This window comes from Numenius arquata, chromosome 10, assembly GCF_964106895.1.
Source record: "Numenius arquata chromosome 10, bNumArq3.hap1.1, whole genome shotgun sequence".
Lineage (NCBI taxonomy): Eukaryota > Metazoa > Chordata > Aves > Charadriiformes > Scolopacidae > Numenius > Numenius arquata.
In genome coordinates, this window is record NC_133585.1 from 4,286,627 (window position 1) to 4,303,629 (window position 17,003).

The window sequence follows — 17,003 nt, forward strand, 5'->3', positions numbered from 1 at the left end:
GACATTTACGCTGAATCTGCGTGTATTTCAAGGTCATACCTATTCTCTAGCACAATCCTCAGAAGCATCTCCAAGCAGAAGGCAGCATCCTCTTCATCGTACGTCTCCTCATCAGGAGTCACAGAGATTAGAGCCTAGAAAAGCGAGGAAATGTTTGTGAATCACAAGCCCCCAAAACTGGGGGACCAACAAGTGAGGACCAACAGAATGCTCTGAGTCGAGGCAAAACTACACTCCACTGTCTGGTGAGGCCATGCATAGTCCATCCAAAATGCATTGGATAAAAGTGAAGCTAAATATATGGAAAATTACTTTTTTTTTATTATGCAAGATGCAATATGAACTTAAAAGATGTTCAATTCTGACACAGTCTCTCAGATGGAGAGAAATGTGAAGCACAGAAAAGGCAGATATAATTAGGAATGACTACAAGTACTGGAACTATTTCTCTCAACATCAGCTTGCATATGAAGGGAGAATTCCTGACATAGAGGTAAGAGCAAAATGTTCCTCCGGAACCAAGATGGCACACAAAAACTGTGTCACCACTTGTCCATGTGGGCCAGCAACATAGCGGTCTTTGTGTGATCCAAACAGCAAGTTCTGCTTTACCTGTTTTAAGTATTATTCTTTGGGGTTTACTTACTCAGCTTTATTTTGAAACTCAATACCTATTCTTCTGAACCTCTGCAGCAAGCCTTAATAAATAAACCCTTCCTCAATATGTGCCCTATTGATGAGGCCAGTGAATTGCAATTACAGCAGCCTGAAGGGAAAGGCCCTTGCACTTTAAGGAGCCATGGAATGAAGCAACGCACGCTGCCAGCGCACACTGTATCCCTGTAAGGGTTGCGCAATTTGCTTTTGGAAATGGTGAGCAGCAGCCAGATTCGTTCCACACCCTGGAGTGGTCTCAAACTCATACGAGCCTGATAAGCCACTACCAGAACCAGGTAACTACCTACCCGGGGGAGACGAGCTTCTCTAGGACAGTGAGTCCAGCCTTATTATGTCTCCCACAGCAGTCAAATATTTCTGTACAGCTCTTGCCTCTAAAGTGGCCTTTTAGAATGTTCTCATTAGGCACAAAGCACACCAGAAAAGATGAAAAAACATAATCTTAAGGTTCTAGGCAGAGCTACACATATTATCAAATGCCTACCATGATCTCCTCAGGGCTTTTAGAATGCATTCCACAATTTAATATCTTCCTCTACTACTAAAGCAATTGTGGCTGCCGGCACAAAGATTCCATGTAATGGCTGAACTAATGACTGGTTTCATATCCCAAATAGGTCCAAGACCTCCTCTGGAGACAGAGGAACTAGGCAAGTACACAGCACACATCCACGATCATGTACAACATACTTATTCCATCACCAGTCCAATCCCTTGCCTGATATCTGTCTCACCTTCATGAGCTCCTGGAGGGATTCAAGTTGGAGGAATTTGCTTTCTGTGATCAACTTCTCAGGGTCACATTGCTGCAAAAGACAGAAAAGAGGACTGTGCATCTGGGAGATGAGGAAGGCATACAAACAGATCCTCCAAAAACACAGCTTGTTCCCAGGAAAGATACAGATAGTAGCTTTACCTGGAGGAAAACTCCTACCAGCTACTTCATTCCTTTAACACCAATTACCTTTTACAGACCCAGTATGTGCTAGACAGATTTTAACAGATAACTCCACTGTCCACACACTGCTGAAAACCCCAGGTTCATCTTTTGTTGGCGCCATACGCCTTAACACTGTCTTGGAAAAGATTATTCATTTGAGAATTTATTAATTTGTCTTCAATTACAGGACTGTAATGCCAAGGGCAGGTCCCAGCCTCTTGCGGGAAATGGTTCCTATTTTCACGTGTTACTACATTTGTGCCTAACGGCACGTAAGACCCTTTAGCTGTAAATGCAGATACGCTCCTCTGTAGTTTCTTACAATTCCCAAGTCCTCTGGAACCTGCAATACTGCCTAGAAGCACACATATTTATGCTTCTGTTGCCTGTTATCCACATAGTACTGTCATCGTGAACAAAAGCAGGTTCTTTTACAGCCTGTGTGTTACCTTTATGCATTCCAGAGCCATTCGCTTTGCCTCTTGTGTCTCTGTAGATGGTCCTCTCATACCAGATTGCTCCGTCCCACTGAGGGTGAGCCAGCTAACAAAACTCAGCACTGTAGATTCACCACTGCAAGTCGGAAGACAACAGCACCAGTGAGAAAACAAGAAATCATATTATCCTCCAGCTTTGGTGCCATCTACACCACTCACCGGTTAGATGGCGTCTCCTCACGTTGCAGATAGATTTTGCCATTAGGATCCACAAAGTCTTCGACCTGGAAAACAGACCAGAAAATGTATATGATCAATTGTCTACTTTTTTGTAACCTTCCCCACCCAAGCCTGTAATGTTTCACTTAGTGACGAAACGCTACACCCAACCAGGCACGTGTACCCCAGCTCTTCGCCTCCTCGTGTACCCCAGCTCTTCACCTCCTCACCCCTTCAGTAGAGCGTCACCCCCATCTGGCAATACCAATGCTGTGCTCTAATACTGTACACCTATAAGCATGTCCCACTTCTGCACAATATTCAAAATCTGTTAAGTAAAATGAATGGTGGCATTTCTCAAATCCAACAAAAAGTACAATGAGAAAAAACAAAGCCCTACGGCAGAAGCTGGAGCCTGCACGTAACTCAAACACTATACCTTTCTAGCTCTGTACATACTTCACCAAAGCCAGGCCTTTGCAAGGGGGCTCTGCTCCTCTTTGAACTGGTTCTACGAAAAGCCAACATCTCACTCCCCTACTCCTCAATTACCCACGGGCCGGCTGTTATTACCTCCACCATGGCCTTGGGCAGGAGCTCTGCTCGGAAAAGCTGTAGCATGGCCTCCATGATGTTCTTCCAGCCCTCCCGCAGAATGTCACCATGGCGATGGGCCAAGTGAAACACAGTCTTCGCTGCAATATGGGCCTTGGGATTACTTCCAAAAACAGTGGGCAGGTTCTCAATAGACTGCAGGAAAGAAAGAGGGGGTGGCAATCAGTCAGCAAGGCATGTTTTCTTTTCAACATAAATTAGGGCAGACTGTTCAGAACTGGTTACGGGAAAGACAACAATTCTGTGTACGATGCTTGGATAACTCCTCAGCTCATATTCGCTTTGCACAAAAACAAGGACAAAACGGCTTACCTGATACAAGCTGAATCACCAAACCACCTCGACATAAGCTCTCCAAGAGCGACGACGATACAGAACATTTGAAAAGTGCTTGCTGAAAACTCACTAATTTATTCTGCTATGGGAACTCATTCTGGGATCAAAGCCTTCTACAAAAAGTACCACGTCTCCTCTAGAAGCAACAATTACTCCACTCTGTTAGAGAAGGAAACTACAGCTGAAAGCATCATTGACTTGCAAAGCTACTCCTACCACTGCTTAACAGCAAGACTCAAAAGAAAGAGTGATGAATCCTGACATAGAGTCTCTGCCAATAATTGCTGGATCGCAGATCCTCATAATCTGTTCAACACACTCACAGCTTTTCAAAATACAAAAAGGGTGATAAGTCATTTAAACCAACCAAGCATATGCTGCCAAAACAAGAAAAAAACCTCAACCGTGTGAGCTAGTACCAGACACTACAACATGCTCCAGGTTTCTGCAGTTACTTCGACTCATTGCAATGTTCCCTTTGACAAGAGATGGGCTTTGCCGTTCTCTTGCTTACGTGGACAAAACCCATACTTATTGCTTCATGAAGAAAGAAGAGAGATGACAGGAAATAGGGTGGATTTAAAATGAACTTCAGGCCTGAAGTTCAGAAAAACCAGCTCTTGCTTCAGCCAGACTGCTGGCAAAACCATTATCAAAACGAGTCTTTGATCTAGAGGTGAACTCCATCAGAACTGCCGGTCTGGAAGTCTGGCAGAAATGCGACAACCAATTTGGGTTTTTCATTGTTTCTATGGGGAAACCACATGAATACATCCATCACTCAAGTCTCAGAGCACAAACAGCAACACGCCTGGTTTTGCGCTGTGGTAACAAGCCACAACCACCAAATTAAAACACACAGGGGTTTTGCTACCACTTATACACTGAGTCAGTATGAGTCTTCACTGTGGATCAAGGAGTGGGACACTCGCTCTTCTTAGAATCGTAGAAAGGTTCAGGTTGGACCTTAAAGATCATTGAGTACCAACCCCCCTGCCATGGGCAGGGACACCTCCCACCAGACCAGGTTGCTCAAAGCCCCATCCAGCCTGGCCTTGAACACCTCCAGGGATGGGGCAGCCACAGCTTCTCTGGGCAACCTGTTCCAGTGTCTCACCACCCCCACAGGAAAGAATTTCTTCCTGAGATCTCATCTAAATCTCCCCTCTCCTTTTCTCCAGGCTGAACAACCCCAACTCTCTCAGCCTGTCCTCAACAGGAGAGGTGCTCCAGTCCTTCTTAAATCACTTCATCTCCCTCCGTGTTCCTTTCCATCCCTCTTCTTTCAACCAAAGCGACCGTGCATAGCAACTGCGGTGCTTGGAGAGGGTGCTGTGGGTGATCTGACCTGGGAAGTGACTAGCAGTTAAGTGACACTTTGATGTTCTTCCCGTGCTTTCTAACGGTTGCTTTTTGTTTCGTCTCCTCAGCCCCTGAAGACAGCCCCTCCTTCTCCCCTTCCACCAGACTGTCTCTCAAATATTTGTTCAGTTGTCATATTCCACTACTGTCTCCAAGCCTTAAAGGAATTTAGGACAGCAGAAAGTAATTGGTGTACTTGGAATCTGGCCAAAGATAAGAACTCGCAGCCTTCTCCAAATCCAGAAGTCCCTGATTCTACGTCACCACCAAAAAGACATGCTTGCTTAATTTACACAGACCTCAGACTGCTCCAGATTCCAGTCTCACAACTAGATGGGATGCAGCTGGCAATAGCTGGTGCCTCTGAGGGCTTAGTCTAGTTGCTTCTACTACCTAAATCTGTGTCAAACAGTTGTTTCATGGCAGGCATTCCTCTGCTTGTGTTATCTATTGGTAGCCTTGAAGTCTGGTATGCCTGGAGAGGATCATCTTTACTGTTGTGGAGCCGTGGAGGAAGAGGGAATCTAAAGCAACACCTCTGCTTGGGGTTTGTCTTGTAACAGTCAACCTGGTTGACTATTGTCACTCCTACCAATGCCAGAATCCAAATGATACAAAACATCCAGTCCAAACAATTCCATTTCCTCTGCAGCCCAATTCCATTCACTGGATTAATTTGCAGGACTCATTCCCTTTCAGCTATCCCTCCAAGGGTTTTATAAAAATCACCCGTGTTGGCCTTTTTACTCCCATGCTTTCAATCTTGAATGAACTCATTTCCCTTTTTGTATGTGTGGCAATTCTATTTTGCTCCCTGTGGGTCTTACACTGGTTCTCGGAGCAAAACTGTGAGATTCTTTGTGAGTTCTGACCCTTTAAAGGAGTTGCTGACTTCTTCCCCTTCACACAAAGCATGGTCTACCCCACACTATCAAACACCTTGCGGAAAAACAGGGTGATGCTGTAACACACAGATTTGGGCAAAAAAAGCTTACACCAACCACTGCTGGTGGTGGTCAACCAAATTGACTTTATTCTCACAGTACAAGACACAGAAACAGTCTTTAGGGCTTGCCAAAAAGCAGACTCAACAGTTGATCTTATCACCAGACTCCACACACCAAACAATAATTAATTTGTTTTTCTAACCCCTTTATGGTGGGTGGATGCTCAGCCCCTTACACTCTGGAAGAACAGCTCACAAAAGAGTCCCTCTTGGCACCGCATAAGCCCTACAAACTAAATATTCAATAGCTGAAATGCATAAACTTGCTTGGGATCGTGGATGATCACTGTCTTGATCACAAGGAGATCTAAGTCTCCTCAGACCAAGTAGATGAAACAAACTCTTCTACATCATGGTATTCAAGTAGGTGGAATAAACCCTTCTACATCACGACATTCATTCTGCTCTGCAAAAAACTGCCACTTGTGAGTGAGCAGAAGGAGATCTGCGTGTATGAACCCGTCCTGTGGAACTTCTACTTCACTACTCGCTTTTCATTGCCTCCTCCAGAAAACTCTGGGCAGAGGCTGATAGGTATCTACAGATACTGTGATAACAAAAATAAGCAAATATTACTGCTTAACAGAGAAAGAGAGCTCTGATACACTAAAAGCCACGCTTCTTTCCCCGCCTTGCAAACTCACCTCACTGCTGAGGGCTGTAAACTTGCAGAGAGAAATGATGAGATTGTCAAACACATCACTAAGGCCATAGTGAGCAGAAATCATTGCACATTTCCTGGGGAAAAAAGAAAACAGAAAATCAATGTATTAAGTCAGTGCAGACAAGTCTGTCTACAGGACAGCAAATCGGAGAGCCTCTCTGTTGACATTTTAGACCTTCATCTCCACCCCCTCATCATGAATGCTGATGTATAGAAGTCTACTATTATCCCTCAAATAATCTCAATCCTCATCCATAGATCCTGATATTTGCCTGCACTGATGCAAGGATCGCTTTCAAGAAGCGAGTCTAAACATACCAACGGCTTGCACCTGAGCCAATAAACCTAATCTCCTGGCTTGACATAAGAGAGTTGCTGAGATTGGTGGTAGCATTGAAGGTCCAGTTTCCAAGAGATCATGGTTAGAGCAGTATATTAACAGAGCTTTAAAACTATGCTTAAGGCATTTTTCGGTCTGAATTTCAGCATGACCAAAGATCGTTCCAATACAGTTTCTCACAGATAGCAAGTTTTTTGAATACTGGCCATCTGAGAGAGAAAAAAAAAAATCATCCCACCACATTCAGCCACAGCTACAGCCTCATACACGTGAGAGGTTTTGTTCACATACAGGGAATTCGCCAGCATCACTGTGCAAATTAAGAGTGACTTCTTCCACTGACTTCTAAGCAGCACAGCTACGTCAACAGGTCTTTTAAACTCCGATCTGGTTACGTTTAACCTCTTTTTGTTGCTGCTGCCCAGGCAGTTTGATTTATTACAACACAGCAGTCAAGCCCAATAGGGAGCAGCAACAAAAAGAGGTCAAGATGGGATGAATCAACGCAAGTGACAGAACAAAATTAGAGGACTGTAGGTCACAATAAAATTCTCTTCAATTGCTAGGAAAAGTAACAGTTGATATTCACTGTAAAGTCTCTGGCAGATAAAGAGGAGACAATGGCCACAGTTTAACTCTCCCAGGTCTTCATGAATGCAAGAGTTACCTGAAACCAGAGATAGCCTTCTGGATGATTGTTTCTTCTAAGCTCTTGTCAAAAACATAAGAAAGTGCTGCAATGGTTGGCCCCCATGTCATGGTGAAGAGATCATGGTCATAGCTTCCAGGAGGCACATGGAGAAATATTCCCTCATCAGTGGCACCACGATGTAGCAGGACATTCCAGATATAGTTTTCTTTCACCAGGCCCGTCTGTTCTTCTGGCATCACTATCTCATCATTTCTACAAGGGAGGAAGGCAGAAAGGTTGAATTTTTCATTCTGAGCCAAACCTAACATTTACACAGTGCCTTTCATTACATGGTCCCAAAGCTAAGCAATACCTACTCTGGAGTGATTTTTGCCAGCTTCTGAAACATTCTATTTTCCTAGGCCTGCCTGCTTCCCCTCCCTGCCCCCGGCCCCAGTCTTTGCTATTCTGGATATAAATCTGGCAGCTCTCAGCAGCACCCAGCAGCAACCATGTAAGGAAAGTATTGAAGAAGCAGCTACCTAACGCTGTAAGTGCAAAACACAACATATACTGCAGTTAAATGATGGGAAATTTTGGACAGCACACTGGCATAGCTTCATCATGCCAATTCTCACCCCACTAGAGTGCTCTGCATATCTCACTACTCCCAGATAAAAAAAAAAAATATTAAATTTTTATACCACTGCAGTCAATGGTAGGCATGAGTACCTTTGTAGAAGAATAATGCAAATATTCATATTGTGCCAAAATCAAGTATCAGAATGCCAAGTAGTACAAAATTAAAGACAAAACAAGAAACCAAATGTATGATGGGTGATTCATAACCAGAGTACCACAGCTCCTTACTCTTAACTGGATTAAAGCTATACAATAATAAAACAATTATGATTAATGCCAAGTAGTACTTGCAATTCCAGGTTAAAATATATCAAGTCTAAATACACACTCCCTAGACTTGGGATCCACTGCACAAGAGGTAACCCCCTGCAAATCACCAGCTAGTAGAACAAGAGTCTCAAGTCTACTAAGAAGAGTAGATTGCAGCCAATCTGAAAAGCAGAGGGCTTTCTGCAACAATCAGAAAATAATGTGTTTCCGTTGCCAAAGAAGCAATTTTCATGTGCTAACAACAACTATAAAAAACCCTTTTGATTTATGCATAAACAATGGACCTGGACAGGCTGGAGAGGTGGGCCCAGATGAACCTCATGAGGTTCAACAAAAGCAAGTGCAGGATTCTGCACCTGGGAAGAAACAATCCTCAGTATAAATACAGACTGGGGGATGAGGTATTAGAAAGCAGCCCTGAGGAAAGGGACTTGGGGGTGCTGATTGACGAGAAGCTGGACATGAGCAGGCAATGTGCTCTCGCAGCCCAGAAGGCCAATCACATCCTGGGCTGCATCAAAAGAAGTGTTGCCAGCAGATCCAGAGAGGTGATTCTGCCACTTTACTCTGCTCTGGTGAGACCTCACCTGGAGCACTGTGTGCAGGTCTGGAGCCCTCAATAGAGAAAGGACATGGACCTGATGGAGCGGGTCCAGAGGAGGGCCACCAAAATGATCAGGGGGCTGGAGCACCTCTCCTATGAGGACAGACTGAGGGAGCTGGGGTTGTTTAGCTTGGAGAAAAGGAGGCTCCGGGGAGACCTCATAGCGGCCTTCCAGTACCTGAGGGGGGCCTACAGGAAGGCTGGGGAGGGTCTGTTTACAAAGGCCTGCAGCGACAGGACAAGGGGCAATGGTTTTAAGTTGGAGAAGGGGAGATTTAGATTGGATATTAGGAAAAAATTCTTTACCGTGAGGGTGGTGGAACACTGGAACAGGTTGCCCAGGGAGGTGGTTGAGGCCCCTTCCCTTGAGATATTCAAGGTGAAGCTCGACAAGGCCCTGGGCAGCCTGGTCTAGTTGGGGGTGTCCCTGCTGACTGCGGGGAGGTCGGACTAGATGACCTTTGGAGGTCCCTTCCGGCCTGGACCAATCTATGAATCTATGAATCTATGAATAACCACCTCTCAGTTTCAGGTGTCCACATAATTTGACAAAAGCAATCATTGCTGAGATTATATAGGAAAATATGTTTGCAGTCAAAGGCGTTTTTTTTTCCAAGAACCCATATTTCATTAATATTAATAGAAGCAAGTGAATGGGTTTACTTGGAAAGTCTCAGGAAATGAAATTGTGCTCAAAAGTGAGATGCTGAGATCCTGAAGAGATCATGCACTATTCTGTACAGATTACAGTCTGATTTCCCCCTCCCCCCAATAATATAAAGAAAAAAAACAGTTCCTCAATCTCAGCTATGACACAGGCACAATCTAGATGAGATGGAGCACTACTGAAATGATACACCAATTGTTTTAACCACAGAACATACTGAAAAAGCTGAATCACAGTATCTGGTGAAGGAAGGATAAAGGGGAATAGACTGGGACAGAGGTACTAGATAATTGGAAGATGCGAGGATACTCTCAGGATATTACTAAAAACATTAAGACGACCCTGAGGGGAGAGAGGCCAATCAAAACTAGAGCTCTATTTGAAAGCTACAGCTACCTCTTGAAGAATTCCTAGATAATTAGTACAGGCAGTATCCCCACCTTCCTGGAGAATGCTCAAAAGGGAGGCTCAGCCTGATCACACTGCTCTGCTTCCAGCCCCAGCCACTGTCTGCCGCCGCAGATTGAAACCAGCTGAGAGTCAGGGGCGCATCCTGTCTCCTCAGAGATGTAATCCTCTCCGCTTCAAATTGGCTGGGACAATTTCTTGGGATTTCCTGATAGGCCACATTTCTGAGCTATTATTAAAGCTCCTCGCCCAGAGATAGTCTGTGCCCAAAAGGGCCTCAGCCACCAGGAATTCTCCTCAGACACTGGTCAGTGTGCCAACAGCTTCAGAGGTGGCAGAAGAGGTTGGCACAGCCTCATATGAAGAGCTCAGGAGTAGAACACATGAAACAGAGCTGGACATGTTATGTCAGGGCACCAGTGCTGTCCTGAGGATGAAATACTATCTCTAGCACAGAAGGAGTTCTAAAGAAGTCTAAAGCTCTGGTCTAGAGAACAGAGCCTTCTTAGATACAGCACGTCACATGTGTTGGTCTTGTTCAGCCATTCTTCTGCATGTTGACAGAAGTAATGTATTTTTTAACTTTAGCTTAAGCTCTGTGGATTAAAATGCCATGGCAAGAATCCAAAGATACAAATCCAGAGCAATCACTGTGACGGGCTTTGTTACCACAGCCCCACAGGGAGCTGGAAGTTGGTCTGAGGCAAACAGGCACATAATCGGTGAGTCTCCTTACGTACTCTCCAGAGGTCTCACAGACCAAACAACTCTAGTTTGCTCTCTGCATACAAGGAGATGACAGGTAGATTCTTACTTGATGGCGTGGTACATGTCTTCCAGTATGTCCTGTTCAAAGTCTTTGCCTCCATTCACACCTTTCAGGTTCTTCCGAAACTCCTGAAAAAAGTTACACCAACGTTAGTTCCTAATATCTCCAGCTTTAACTGCTTGCCTAGGATCAGTACTCCACTTGTGTTTCATGGGACCAGAAGGGGATTTTCCTGCGTTCTTCAGCAGCCCCAAAATCCAAAGACTAAATGCTATTATTAGTGGCAGTAGCGTGCAGCAACCCCTGTCCCTGCTCAGAAGAACAGAGACACAACATAACACACGCGAAGCTGAGGCTGGACATCAGAATGACAGGTCTGTACCACCGCACTGACGCTCACACAACTTGAACTCTAGAAGCCCACAGCGGTTCAAGAATCTTCTCATTCTTACTACGTCTTAGGATACAGTTTGCTCACACACACACACACACACACACACACAAGCCTCTTGGTGAACTGATAACACCCACCTCCAGAGTCATTGGGACGTTCTGCTTGCGGACGTTATGGTTGTGCTGGTCAGTGTTCAGCATAATAACTGCATAGGCCAGGGCAAAGCAGGCATCACTGTTAGCAAATGGGGACCCGTTTGATTTCTGAAAGGCAAATGTATGCAGAAATCAGTCCTACAGGAATAGCAGTATCAGTGACCCAAGACAGTCCTTTTCCTGCCCACGGTACTGAATCATCTCTGGGACAAACAAAAATCCCAGGCTCCAAAAAAGCTTCCGAAAAGCACCCCAGAAATCTATGTGCCACTGCCATCTCCTACAAAATAACAGCTGCTGCCTGCAGGGCACAGTGAGCTTATAAAGGCAGTTTGAAATGACACGTCCATCATGGCAGAAGCATAAGAAAGAACTCAGTTTTGAGCTTTGTGCCCACCAAGTACACACCCTCCAATGTTCTGTGAAGGCTTCCAACAGTCTCTGGATTACGGGTGCCTCTCCTGGTAATCTGAAGGCTTCTAGATAAAGTCGTAAAGCTTCATCCAACCTTAAACCCTGGAAGCTGAAAGTCCTGCAAGGAGAATGAAATGCAAAGAGAAATTGAAACAGGATGGGAAAGATGGATAAACTTACTGATGACAACCTTGTTTGTTTCAGCATTAGAACACCAGACTTCACAGAGAACAGACAGTAAAGAGAAGGGTGAGAAGAAATATACCACGAACAGGCAAAAAACAATTAGAGCGTCACCAATCCTACAGGTGATTATGTAGGTAATAAACTCTCCAGTCTTCACAGAGACTGGCCCCACAGAAAAGAGCTCGAGTATCATAATATTATTTATACCTAAGGTGTTACCCTATGCAAGAGATACATGGTGGTACAGAGAGAACTAAGCGATACAAACCCAGTCCCTCCAGGAAATACTATTCTACTGCTTTTTTTCATAGAATCATACAATGGTTAGAGTTGGAAGGGACCTTAAAGATCATCGAGTTCCAACCCCCCTGCCATGGGCAGGGACACCTCCACTAGACCAGGTTGCTCAAAGCCCCATCCAGCCTGGCCTTGAACACTTCCAGGGATGGGGCATCCACAACTTCCCTGGGCAACCTGTTCCAGTGCTTCACTACCCTTACAGTAAAGAATTTCCTCCTAATATCTAATCTAAATCTCCCCTCTTCCAATTTAAAACCATTACCCCTTGTCCTGTCACTACATTTCCTGACAAAGAGTCCCTTCTCCATCTCTCCTGTAGGCTCCCTTCAGATATTGGAAGGCTGCTATAAGGTCTCCCCGGAGCCTTCTCTTCTCCAGGCTGAACAAGCCCAGCTCTCTCAGCCTGTCTTCCTAGGGGAGGTGCTCCATCCCTCCGATCATCTTCGTGGCCCTCTGCTGGACCTGTTCCAACAGGTCCATGTCCTTCCTGTGTTGAGGACTCCCAAGCTGGACACATTACTCCAGGTGGGGTCTCACGAGCGCAGAGTAGAGGGGTAGAATCACCTCCCACAACCTGCTGGCCACACTTCTCTTGATGCAGCCCAGAATCCGGTTGGCTTTCTGGGCTGCCAGTGCACACTGCCGGCTCATGTTGAGCTTCTCATCCACCAACACCCCCAAGTCCTTCTCCTCAGGGCTGCTCTCCAGCCATTCTCTGCCCAACCTGTATTTGTGCCTGGGATTGCCACGTCCCAGGTGCAGCACCCTGCACTTGGCCTGGTTGAACTTCATGCAATTTGCACGAGCCCATCTCTCAAGCCTGTCCAGGTCCTTCTGGATGGCATCCCCTCCCTCCAGCGTGTCGACCGCGCCACCGAGCTTGGTGTCGTCGGCAAACTTGCTGAGGGTGCACTCTATCCCACTGTCCATGTCTCCGACAAAGATGTTGAACAGCACTGGTCCCAGTACCGATCCCTGAGGAACTCCACTCGTCACTGGCCGCCAATTGGACATTGAACCATTGACCACAACCCTTTGAGTGCGGCCATTCAGCCAGTTCCTGATCCACCGAGTGGTCCATCCATCGAACCCATGTCTTTCCAATTTTGAGACCAGGATGTCGTGAGGGACAGTGTCAAACGCTTCGCATAAGTCCAGGTAGATGACGTCTGTTGCTCTGCCCTTGTCCACCAAGCCTGTGGCAGTATTGTAAAAGGCCACCAAATTTGTTAGGCACGATTTGCCCTTGGTGAAGCCATGCTGGCTTTTATCACTGAACTCTTAACTTTCACTTCTTTTTGGTTAAAGAGATAAAGAAAGATACTCACCCAACAAAGCTTTCCAGCAAGTCTATGTTCTTACGGTCGCTCACAAATTCCCCAATCATCTTCTTGTCCAGGCGAGGATTTTCCCGTAGCCACCTGGCCACCTCATTGTTGTCGATGGGGGTGGCAAGAAGGTTCTTCTCCTGCAGAAACTGTATCCCTTTCTTTGGCTTTTGGTTGAACTGCTCTGTGCCGGTTATCAGGAGCTGAAGGAGACATTCTGATAATTACAAGCTTGAAGTGCATTTCTTCCTTTAGATTGTTCTTGGCGTTTGAACCACAAGCAAAGTAGAAAATAGATCAACCTCAGCATGACCAAATTTATTGTGCTGTGTAATCCAGCAAGAAGGTTAACCAAGGCCAGAAAACTTGCATTCATCACAAGGATTCACTATCAAATAATACTGGGTAGAGCAAGCATGAGCTGCTGTCTTTGAAAAGCTTTAACATTTCACCGAGCAATTAGCTGTGCTACCTCAAATGCCTCACCTGATCTAGTATGTAAACAGAGCAGAGGAAGGTCTCTGACGAACCCCAGATAGGTGGCAAGATCACCTCTACCCAGTTACAACAGCAGCGCTGTCCTGTGCCCTCTTCTTTCCCCTTTGGCTCCAGGCTCTCGTACTCTACCTCACTGCCAGCAGACACGCAGCAAGAATCCTTGGCACTTATTCAGCAGGCGCAAGGAAGAAGTGCTGCAAAAGCTTAAACTAAGAACCAGAAAATATTCTGCTAGTGAGACATGGTCCCAGGAACCACAGGTATTCCAGCATGACAAGGCTATCTGTAGGCTGGGAAGAGCAGGTGCATTTTTGGTTTTGAAGGCAAGTCAACTACTTGTCCTGCTTGATTCTTATCTTAGGAAACCAGACTGCACCGCAATCACAGTGTCATAAAACACCCAACTAAGAAAGGGTTAACTGAATATTCTTGGTAGTGTTCAAAAAAACCAAAAGCACAAACAACCGTATGAACTTTACTAAGGCACCAGAATAAATGTCAGTTCCCTGTTAGCTCCTATCACGATCCAACTGCTAGCGATGACCTAGTGAACTAAATTCGTGACCATCATCATTACTAGCTCCCCTGGGTTTCTCGGTACCTCAGGAGCCACCAGCCCTCTGTTCTCTGCTCCCCCTGCCTGCGTGAACATCTTCAAATTGCAATGAAACACAGACCCTGGAATAGCATGGAGCGCACAAGGACCCAGCGAGGGCATAACAGAATAATAACCATGTGCCTGAAGGGACTGTATGGCACTGGCAGCATTTCTGCTCAGCTGCAAATCCTGTAACCCAAGCCCTAAGGTATTCTATGGACTGGTTATACTTCCTAAGAACCCCTGAAAGAAGACCAGACTGCTGGCAGTTTGCACTGTGTTTATAATCGTATCAGTCCTGTGCTTTTGAGCTTCTGGTCATTGCCTTTAGAAACAAAGAAAACTTTCCATTTGAGGCATAATTTGTTTTCTGCTTTTCTTTAGCTTTTTTCCTCCTTCCAGCTGCGGTAATGTTTAGTACTTCAGAGGTTAGAGGAAGCAGAACATACTGGTGTCACGTCAGCATCAATGTTACTTAAGATGAATGTTTTGTGTGGTCTGTTTACATGCTCAGGATGAAACCATTACCAGATTTAGGGTCAGGAAAGGATTTTCCCTGGGCAAACTAATAGAGATTTATGAACATCTTTCTGGCCTCTGCTGTAGCAATAAGGCACTGCTCTTTATCTAGGATCACTTGAAACTTTCTTTAAGGAACTCTCAGCCACTGGCAACGCTCTTGATTTCTTCTAACCTTCCTTTCCAGCACAGTAAAGCTGGAGTATTATCAGAGGTTTTCAGTTAGAACAGTGGAAGCACTATCCAAGCTCCCTTCTCAACAACGGACTTTCACACAAAGTCCATCAGCAAAGCTGCCATGAAATTACATTTAATGCAAAGCAAAAGGTTACAAATGAAACAATAACTGAAACAATACTAATTTCTTAGAAATTAGCTAATGCCAAAACTTGGTGGTTGCTTTGAAGACTATGCTGACAGTCACTTCCTCCCACTGTCCCTGTGGCTCGGGAAGCCAGTCAGCATTATCCCAGCGCAGCCCTGTGTTGTAGGTAAAGAACCAAGTTCTTAAGTCCTGCAGCAGATTTCCTAGAAAGAAACCAACGCCTTAAATGACATTCAGACCCAGAGACTGCCAAAGCAGATCTCAAGGCATGGATTAATACAGCAGTAGAAAGAGATCTGTTATACTTTCTTCGGTATTTTTGTTTCAGTAAGTTTAAACAACTATGACCACCACTCCCTTATAATAATGCAAAATAAAACCACCTATGCTGAAGAGAGAAGTCAGAAGCCTTTTAGTCAGGCACAAATCAAAAATCTTTTTCTTTACCATCAATGAATCGTCCAAAGACATTAATTTCTTTTTCCACTATATCACCTGGCTTCTTACTCCACAACTACTACGCCAGCTCATGTTTCATCCAGCAAATCCCATTTTCATACTGAAATTTAGTAATCTCTCATTTCCTAAATAACCTATGTTGTGCAAAGAGAACATCTGGGAATGAAAAAAACCCAAAAAACTCAAACAAAAACACCCATCTAATGTAACCTATAGGGACTTTAGATATCATATTCACCTGCTGTCTCTGCAGGTGAACAAGCAGGCCAGTATTTGATGCTTGACACAAGACAGCAGATAAATACAAAGCCATCATCATGGAGCACCTTTGTCAACACTAGACCTAGACTGGAACCACTTTGGGAATGGAAAAGCCGTACAAAGTTTACACTATAACTTGAATTAATGAGATTCAAAGGAAGAAACACCTAGACAAAGAATGGCTTTGCCAAAATCAAGACAATCTCGTCTTGATAAAGCAAACATGGGAACAAACAAATCACAACAGCAGCCCAGCCTATTAACTTCTACTCCAGGCCTCTTGGTACCCTCCCCATTTACAGCTTTGGTAAGAGTAGGGAAAATGCCCTTTTTGATGAAAGTATCCGATGATCTCCACATAATGCAAACTAGATGCAGCAACTTTCCCACCCAGAAATCAGATGGACCTGGCTTACAAATTGTGCCACAAAATTTCCCCAACACCTCTTGCAACTTTTAGCACAACTAAAGCAGAACAGATAATAATCACTGCTCTCTGTGCAGTGTAGCAGGATTTTCAGTGACCAATTCCTACCAGCGGAGTCTAGAACTCAAAATTTCTGAGGTATCACCAGTCATGCAAAGCCCTGGGATGGGAAACAAGGAGAACACTCAAAGCTCTATTTGTAGTACATTCCAAATCATACCTTCTTTTTGTTCTTAATCTGCATAAGTTCCTGAGGGCTTGGAAGGATACAAGAAAACCGAGTAGGCTTCCTGGGGATACTCTTCTCAGCTAGAAGGACAAAGCATCATTACAGTCAAACCTATCCCCAGAGTAGCACTCAGCCCACCACAGTGTCCCATCCTAACTTTCAGTCATGGAGTCTTGCTGCAACGTGCTGCCCTGCCAATGGCAGTCACTCTCCTCCTATTCAATTTCTACATTCCTCCCAGCCACATTTTCTTCAGCATAACTGCATAGTTGCTTCTTGTCCTGGACAATGTCACACATCCAACAAGATTTAATTTTCTGGC

At 44.9% G+C, this 17,003-nt stretch overlaps 1 protein-coding gene across 2 annotated transcripts in view; it reads right to left on the bottom strand.

Annotated features, from left to right (window-relative positions):
• Positions 1-17,003, bottom strand: part of GBF1 (golgi brefeldin A resistant guanine nucleotide exchange factor 1) — a 105,161-nt gene that overhangs the window by 10,734 nt on the left and 77,424 nt on the right. For both annotated transcript variants that reach the window (XM_074154240.1, XM_074154239.1), the window contains 12 exons: positions 16,673-16,761; positions 13,366-13,568; positions 11,546-11,669; positions 11,120-11,245; positions 10,634-10,716; positions 7,265-7,501; positions 6,238-6,331; positions 2,848-3,024; positions 2,275-2,339; positions 2,068-2,191; positions 1,413-1,484; positions 40-134 (listed from right to left, as the gene is read on the bottom strand). In XM_074154240.1, coding sequence (XP_074010341.1) covers positions 40-134; positions 1,413-1,484; positions 2,068-2,191; positions 2,275-2,339; positions 2,848-3,024; positions 6,238-6,331; positions 7,265-7,501; positions 10,634-10,716; positions 11,120-11,245; positions 11,546-11,669; positions 13,366-13,568; positions 16,673-16,761 — 1,489 coding nt within the window. The remainder of the gene's footprint in view (positions 1-39; positions 135-1,412; positions 1,485-2,067; positions 2,192-2,274; positions 2,340-2,847; positions 3,025-6,237; positions 6,332-7,264; positions 7,502-10,633; positions 10,717-11,119; positions 11,246-11,545; positions 11,670-13,365; positions 13,569-16,672; positions 16,762-17,003) is intronic.